This window comes from Glossina fuscipes, unplaced genomic scaffold (genome assembly GCF_014805625.2).
Source record: "Glossina fuscipes isolate IAEA_lab_2018 unplaced genomic scaffold, Yale_Gfus_2 113, whole genome shotgun sequence".
Classification (NCBI taxonomy): Eukaryota; Metazoa; Arthropoda; class Insecta; order Diptera; family Glossinidae; genus Glossina; species Glossina fuscipes.
The window spans coordinates 3,333,149-3,341,333 of NW_023998456.1; the positions used below are offsets into that span (position 1 = coordinate 3,333,149).

At 34.1% G+C, this 8,185-nt stretch overlaps 2 protein-coding genes across 2 annotated transcripts; both read left to right on the forward strand.

The window, feature by feature from the left end:
- Positions 1-2,155: 2,155 nt before the first annotated feature.
- Positions 2,156-4,012, forward strand: LOC119639799 (lysosomal aspartic protease). The gene is made up of 3 exons (XM_038037476.1): positions 2,156-2,411; positions 2,537-2,890; positions 3,039-4,012. Exons 2-3 carry the CDS (start codon positions 2,537-2,539, stop codon positions 3,867-3,869), a joined length of 1,185 nt encoding a protein of 394 aa, XP_037893404.1. The 5' UTR covers positions 2,156-2,411; the 3' UTR covers positions 3,870-4,012.
- Positions 4,013-6,154: 2,142 nt separating this feature from the next.
- LOC119639800 (EP300-interacting inhibitor of differentiation 3-like) lies at positions 6,155-7,101 on the forward strand. Its single transcript, XM_038037477.1, has one exon. The coding sequence runs from the start codon at positions 6,187-6,189 to the stop codon at positions 7,099-7,101; it is 915 nt and encodes a 304-aa protein (XP_037893405.1). The 5' UTR covers positions 6,155-6,186.
- Positions 7,102-8,185: the final 1,084 nt, after the last annotated feature.

Consider the following 8,185-nt stretch of genomic DNA (forward strand, 5'->3'; position numbering starts at 1 on the left):
TTTCTCATAGTTAGTCTAAAGAAAGCTCGTAAAATGGTTGTTATGTTTTCCCTGGCTTTCAGCAAAGCCCATGATTATGTTAACTTTATGAAGTTCGGTAGAATTCTGTTAAACTTTTCAATTTTTCTTCAAGTCTGTGGATGCTAACCTTTTTAACCAAACGTAGGTTGGCAATAAGTACAGACAAAGTTGAAGTATATGGTTGTATTCATCAAGGCAGTCGCTTGAGTCCCATGCTCTGTAATCTATTTACAGCTAATTGCATGATCTTCAAGACGACAAAACTCCTATTATTCAATATATAATATATAATATATTATACAACCTACTAACTAAACTTACACTTACAACTAAATTTACACTTAGCATATCATGGCCACTGCTTTTTTTTGTGTTTAATACACATTTAATATACATTTCTTGCAAATGATTGCTACTGTTTATTACCTAAGCCGCAAATCTTATTGCTCGGTTCGTCTTAAAATCTAAAAAAAAATGTGTATAGTTTATGTTAGACTATAGTTAATTCAATTTAGTCCTATATTTAAAAAAAAATTGTCAAATTTATCAAATTTTCACATATGTAGCTTCAAACATACTTTATATTTTTCCCTAATTTTTTTAAATTTTTGAAGTAGTAATTAATTTTTGTTTGTATTTCTCTTTTTTACAAACGCAACTTTAAAAGAGAGGTTTATGTTATCTTTGCTAGGATTATACTCAATACTAACGCAAAATTTACTCTCAACGATAGCAATTTTATTGTCGGCAGATTTGATATAACTTATAGAGCGTATGTGGGGACAGTCACTAGTAAATTTGCTAACATGATTAGATTTTATTGGCGCTTGTCGACTGCTTAGATGATTACCCACACTATACGTCATTTCATTGAAAGTTGGTAAATAATTAGTAAAGCTCAAGAATACTTAAGGAAGAAGAAAAAGCAACCTATACCAAAACGGAAGAAGAGCAAGCAACCACAAAATGCCAGTTATGGGTGAGGAATTGGTTATCGTAAATATCTTAAGAGTTTTAGCTTTCCAAAATGTTGCCTACCTAAGCAATGAAATATCATACATTCACTTGCGTTCTATTGCTGTGTTAGATTTCATTAAATGAACTTAAACAAAAGTTAGTAATTATTGTAATTGTATTGAAATTTCACTCTTAAAAAACTCAAAGTAGTTTTAAATATTCTGTTAGTGGTATCTACTTGGAAAACATATACTGGCGAATACTTTAAGATCACTATGCCAGGACAGTCTTTATTTGTGTTACAACAACTACTTTGGAATACGTGGCATTGGTAAATCTGCTGCGTATAACGTCTGCGGTCTCTCGATAATTGAACATCAACCTAGTGGAATACACAAATTCCAAATCACTGGAAATTATCATCAACTTTTAGAGAATTTTTTTCTATTCGGTATGCTATAAAACTACAAGCAGCCGGAACGCTTTCCTATACTCATTGACAAAAGGTCTACGTACCCATGAGTGGGTGGACACACTTATGACAAAATGCATCTGAAAACGGTCGGATCCACAGCGAATAATACTTGTGCAACATAAAAGGACCACAGGAACACGCAATCTTTAAATGTCCAAAATTTAAAAATAGCAGAAGATATTTCATTCAGTGCTTGCAAAGATGCTCATCTCAAGAAATTAACTATTTTTATTAAGAAAGTAAATATATCACCTTAATCGTCTAAATCATTCAAGTTGTTTTAACTATATATTTCGAGATTATTACTTTGAATAGTTGCAAAAATGTTGGTTTTTCTCACTTCCCATTTTTTTCTTACTTCTTAAGTTTTTACACACTTTTTTTAGGTAAGCCAAAGCTTGCAGTTCTTTATTGAAAAACCCGGTTCTACATTCATATCTATTGCACATAATCAACGAAATTATACAAATTACCATTAAGAATACATGCAATCATCATAATGGCTTACTTCAACAACGCAATATTCAAAACAAATTAAACATTTAATATTCTTTTGTTGTGTAGTTCGGAGGTTTAACAGTTCTGTTCTGTTCTGATCTGTTTCTTGTGTTTCGCACTAGTTTGTTATTTGCGTATGTTTTCATTATAATTATTTGGAGAAACTTGGCACAAATAGGTTTTTAGTCATTTTTCATAAAAAATGTAGAGGAATGTCAATTTTACTCTCAGAAATAGAATTTTATTCTCAGCAGAATAAAGTGTGATGGCTAAAGTGTCCAGTTTTGTTCGTTTCATTTGCTCTTTTTCATGCAAGTAATTTGAAAGTGGCAGTGTACGCAGTTCTTTTTTAATTAGTTAGTAATTTTAAGTAAAAAAAAGAAAATAGAAAGATTTTGTAAATTCATTGTTATTCACATCTCAGCAAAGAAGGCATAAAGCTTTTTATTGATTTTAAAAGGTAAGTGCTATGGAAAAAGAGATAGAATGTTGCAAATAAAAAAGAAATAATTTGCTAAATTAATTACCCGATGCAGTTATACTAAAATTGTGTTAATTTAATAATCGCCTTTTTTTAAATTTTAGATGATCAAATATATATTGTTTTTGCTGTTTGAGGCATCGGTCCTCCTGCAAGGGTTCCAAGCCGTTAAAGAAGACAAATTCATACGAATACCGCTTACTCGTATTAAAACCGCTCGTAACCATTTTCATGAAGTCGGCACAGAGTTGCAGCAGTTGCGTTTGAAATATGGAAGTGCTAACGACGTCCGACCTGAACCGCTATCCAATTATCTGGATGCACAGTATTATGGGCCCATCTCAATTGGTACTCCAAGTCAAGATTTTAAAGTGGTTTTTGATACTGGTTCTTCAAATTTGTGGGTCCCTTCAAAGCAATGTCATTTTACCAATATTGCGTGTTTAATGCACAACAAGGTGAGAATAAACGTATACAATTATCAAACAATCACTTGAGTACACACGGGAACGCACATTCATAACTAATTAAATACTAAAAAAAAAACATTAAGTTTTTATATATTTATTTATATATTATTATTATTATATTTATTTACGATTTTAGTACGATGCTAAAAAATCTAGCAGTTATCAGAAGAACGGCACTGAATTTGCTATACACTACGGTTCTGGAAGTCTATCTGGTTATTTGTCTACTGACACAGTAAATATTGCTGGTTTAGATATAGAGGGACAAACTTTTGCCGAAGCGTTAAGTGAACCTGGTTTAGCTTTCGTCGCCGCTAAATTTGATGGTATATTGGGCTTAGGGTATAGTTCAATTGCTGTGGATGGTGTCAAGCCTCCATTCTATCAAATGTACGAGCAAGGATTGATTTCACAACCAGTGTTTTCATTCTATCTTAGCCGTGATCCCAAGGCTCCGGAAGGTGGTGAAATAATTTTTGGTGGTTCCGATCCTAATCATTACAAAGGCGAATTCACTTATCTGCCCGTAACACGCAAGGCCTATTGGCAAATGAAAATGGACTCTGCTTCTGTGGGTAATTTGCATTTGTGTCAGGGAGGCTGTCAAGTAATAGCCGATACGGGGACTTCCTTAATAGCTTTGCCTCCAAATGAAGCCACGTCGATTAACAAGGCCATTGGTGGCACGCCTATAATGGGAGGACAGTATATGGTAGCTTGTGAAAGCATTCCAAATCTGCCTGTTATCAGATTTGTATTGGGTGGCAAAACATTTGAGCTAGAAGGCAAAGACTACATTTTACGCATAGCCCAAATGGGGAAGACAATTTGTCTTTCTGGTTTTATGGGCATCGATATACCGCCACCGAATGGACCAATATGGATATTGGGTGACGTTTTCATTGGCAAATATTATACTGAATTTGATATGGGTAATGATCGCGTAGGTTTCGCTGAAGCTAAGTAACACTTTGATATTATTCCTTTGCTTTGACTTATATTTGCTTTAAAGATTTACTGTCAATTTTCAAAATGTTGATTTCCTTAGTCACTAAAGTGTACTATTAAGTTACTAATTTAATAAACATTCCAACAAGAAATTGTATGAAATATGTCTAAATGACGTGAAAAAAGCCTGGTTAGTATAAATAATTCCCTCCCCACTAAGCTCTGTCTCCTCACTTGTTTAGATTCAGCAACAAAGAACAAAGAGTGCAGATGAAAAAAATTTCTGTCAGCAAAACAATAAATAGCAGCTCTTGCAATAGACTTTGCAGCATATGAATGTCGACGAATTGTTTACAAAATGGCTATCAAATTTTATCATTTATTGAATGCTTTGTCTGCTTCTGTAGGGAGAGGCCAAGTTTCGCCTTCGGCCAAATATAGAAAATTATTATTAAATGTTATTGTAAAACGATTGCAAAAAACAGCTTTTTACTGATAACACTATGAACTGTTGGATTGGGAAATTGCATGCAAATATAAAAAAAACACTTCTTTTATCACCTATCACATATACACCGAATGTTTGTGCGGCTATGAGTAACAATTCTCTTTTCATACTTACGGAAGATATTTTGTCATGCAATTTGCGATTTTTGAAACAAGTCACCCAGCACCCGTTCACACAGAACAAAAATGTTGTAATCAGAGGCAATTGCCTGGAAATTTTCAAGAGTTATGGAAAATTCGGTTAATCAGACAACAAGTATGTCCACAATAAAACAAAAATCTGAAACTGAAAATGTGTCTGTGCAAAAATAGAAGCACGTTTTTTCGGAGAAAAATGCTTTAGTAATCAAAATACGTGTGAAATTCAATATCGATACGGCCAAGCCTAGAATACATCAAAGTTGAGCGATAGACTTAGGGTGGAAGCCTAGAGTTAGGGTGGCCAAACTTAAAATCCATAGATGAAACTAGCTAAATGTACTCTAAAGAACTTTTGGGAAATATACCCATAGCATGAGATGATCAAGTATAGTTCCCTGGATTGGAAAAATTTATAAAGAGTGCTACGTTGCCTAAATGCGATCAAGATTTGTTTTTTTTTATTTTTACAATAAGAATTGAATAAGCGAAAACGGGGGAAAAAATGTGGTCACAGTTTTTGTTTCGTAGACGTGTGGGCGTTGTAGGCGTGTTCTTTGGAAAATTTGTAAGCGATATCTTCGTTTCCGCAGAGGAGAAAATGTTTCCATAGGCACTACGCACTCGCACGGACGAGCAGATGGGCAGATGAATGGACGGACGTGATGATGTGCTTTCCAAACTTTATATATATTTTATGAGGTTCTTCAATCTTGCTTCTGCGCGTTATAAAAGTTGTAAAAGAAAAAATGAATTTATGTGATACATTATAAGACGAAATAGGTGTTTCGGATTTTTTCTCCTTTTTTGCAGCCGGTAAAGAATCTCTCATAAAATATGAGTTCAATTTCTTGTAGATTCATTTGACATAGTTTATGAGCGAAGCAAAAAACCAATTTTTTATTTCTTTTAAGAAACAGAGATGTTCTCAGTTTGCGTAGTAGACGTGCGTTTTGGCTGATTTGGCCCATTTTCAAAAACGTTTTCAACGTGCTTGTAAGCGCTCTTAATCCATTTTTGGGGCCAGAAGAATGTTTACGGTAGACGTCGCACAGACGGACAAGCTTAATTCGATTTAGAGTTTGGTGCTGATCAAGAATATAAATTTTGTTCGGGCTCTTTCCGAGCGTTGCAACCGTTTAGGTTATATATTTTCTGTCGTTCGGTGATAGATGTAAAAAATCTCGTCTAAATAAACTTATTGCTGCATATCACCATTAATTAGGGCAAATGAAGATGATGAGATAAAAATTGAGATGAGTACATTGAGCCAGGAATAGAGAATGTCGGTATAACAATGAAGTGGCAAGACAAAGAGAATAAAATATCATAGTGTCATGTTTGGAGAGGACGAAAATGAAGGAAGTGGACATGAGGAAACTTGAATAATAGCAACAAGGAAAAGGTTAATTGGTCATGCATGCCTTTGTAACAACGGGTAAAGGAGTCGTTTTTATGTGAATATAATTATTACCGCAATTAATTATAAATACAATACTAATCGTAGTTACTATGCTTAAAAAAAATTTTTTTGATTTTTAAAAAATTTTCCCACCTCTTTGATATTTATGTAAGCTAAACTTTACCATATGGTTTACCTATGAAACATATGATTACGCACTAAATAAGTCAAACGCATAGAACCCCGCGCGTGTTGTTATTAAAAAAAATTAAGATAAAATTAACGAAAAATGGATATATCCTCGCAACAATCAACTGAGCGAAAACGACGCTATAAGGAATTGCTAAATGATTTAAAGAAACAAAACGACATTGATCATAATTTCTCGGTCGATGATTTGGTGAAACTACAGCGAAATATTGAAATTAACAATGAGATTCATGAGGAAAATGCTACAGCCATGAAGGAATCGCATAATAATAATGCTGAAATACTAATGGATGCTCACGTTTTGAAAGGCTTTCACGAGGTGATATCGAAGATGTTTGTTGAAAGTTCGGGATTCAATGATGCCGCTTACGCTCATGCATTAAATTCTTTTATTAATCGAAGTGAGAAAAGCGATTGGGATATTTTAGCTAATATCGCTATGGAAGTCAATAAGGCGGTTTACACAAAATCGAGTATGCTAGGCGCAGCTGATATTGAGCCCAGAGAACGTTTAACTAAGGAACGTCAGAAACGTCGTCCAAAAACATCAACGCAAGAAAAACGTCCAGAAGTTATAGGCAAATTAAAACGCAAAGATCGCGGTGCTGAGAAAATCAATATAATACTGAAACAAGTGAATGATTTATATAAAGCGAACAATTGTCGACCAATACCTTTCTATAAATTGATTATTGATCCTGAAAATTTTATGAATACTGTGGAAAATGCCTTTCAGATCTCTTTTCTGGCTCGAGACGGTAACATTGCTATCGAACGAGGTGAGGATTCGTACCCGCAAATTCGGGTTGCAAATTCAGACGAAGTAAAAAGTAAGATGGAAACCACGCAGGCAATTTGCTCATTGAACGTGGAATTATGCGAGAAAATGAAAAGTTTTTACGGAATAGAAGAGTCAATGCTTGTTGTACCAGAGGATGAAGACTCGTCCGACGAAAGTGAGCATTCAGAAAATGATGATATCAATGTACAATAAAATCTCTAATTATTATTTATTATTATAATTATTATTTGTTATAATTATTATTTATTTATACGCAGTAGGTGGAGATTAGGCTTAGACTTCAATCAGAATTGTCTAACGATATTCTTTTTTTCATTATGGATTTAGTATATACAAAAAACCGAGCGATAATCGAAAAGGAAAGTTCCTCTTTCTTTTTTTTACCACAAAGGTCTTTTAAGGAGTATTACTAGTTAAAGATCATAAGAAATAATCAGTATAGATATAAAATGCTTTAAAAATGATTATAGAATAAATAAAGAAATTGTTCATCTTACGTGCAGTTGCTTTCCTTTAAAAGTACTAAGTCTGCTTCAGTAGTCAAGAAGCCAAAGGCATTGGTACACCTAGACTACGTCGAATTCTTCGCAACTACTCCCACTAGTCAAGATAGCTATGGCCAAATTTCGATGATGGTGATGAATTTTGTAGAAAAGAAGATCTTCATTCGATCTTACATGATATTATTTCGAATTAGAAGGATGGCGTCTTTCGAGGGATTATTGACATGCATCTATGTCAGAATTAGTTAAGATACGGATTTTAAATACACACCTGTTGTGAGGATCTTTTTTTAAATAATGTCATTGTCGATCTGCTGTTGGAAAAAACTACAAACCTTTCGGTACCTCCAGATGCGGCAATATGAACTGTCTGTGTTATCGCTAGAAGAAATCTCCCCAAAAATTTTGGATTTACCAAAAAATTCCGCGTACCTAGACCTGACACTCCTTGACCAACTGAGCTACCGGTGACATAAATCGTAAAATCATTCTTTTGCTACAATCGGAGTATTACCGACATGTAATGCTTTTTTGTACTGGCTATTGACAAGAAAGAACTAAGATCTGTTTTGCACAAACCTCTACTTTGTACAAATCTCCAGACTGAAATAGGTTTCACTTTGTTGAAAATGCGATAAATTTTAAATAGTAATTTCGCTTCACATGTGCTGGGGGCTATCACCCGGTCTGAAAATTTTTGGTTTGGAATTTCTTTAGCTGTCAGAAGTAAAGCCCTTTTAGAGATCGGCACCTCATCAACAGCAGCTCTAAGA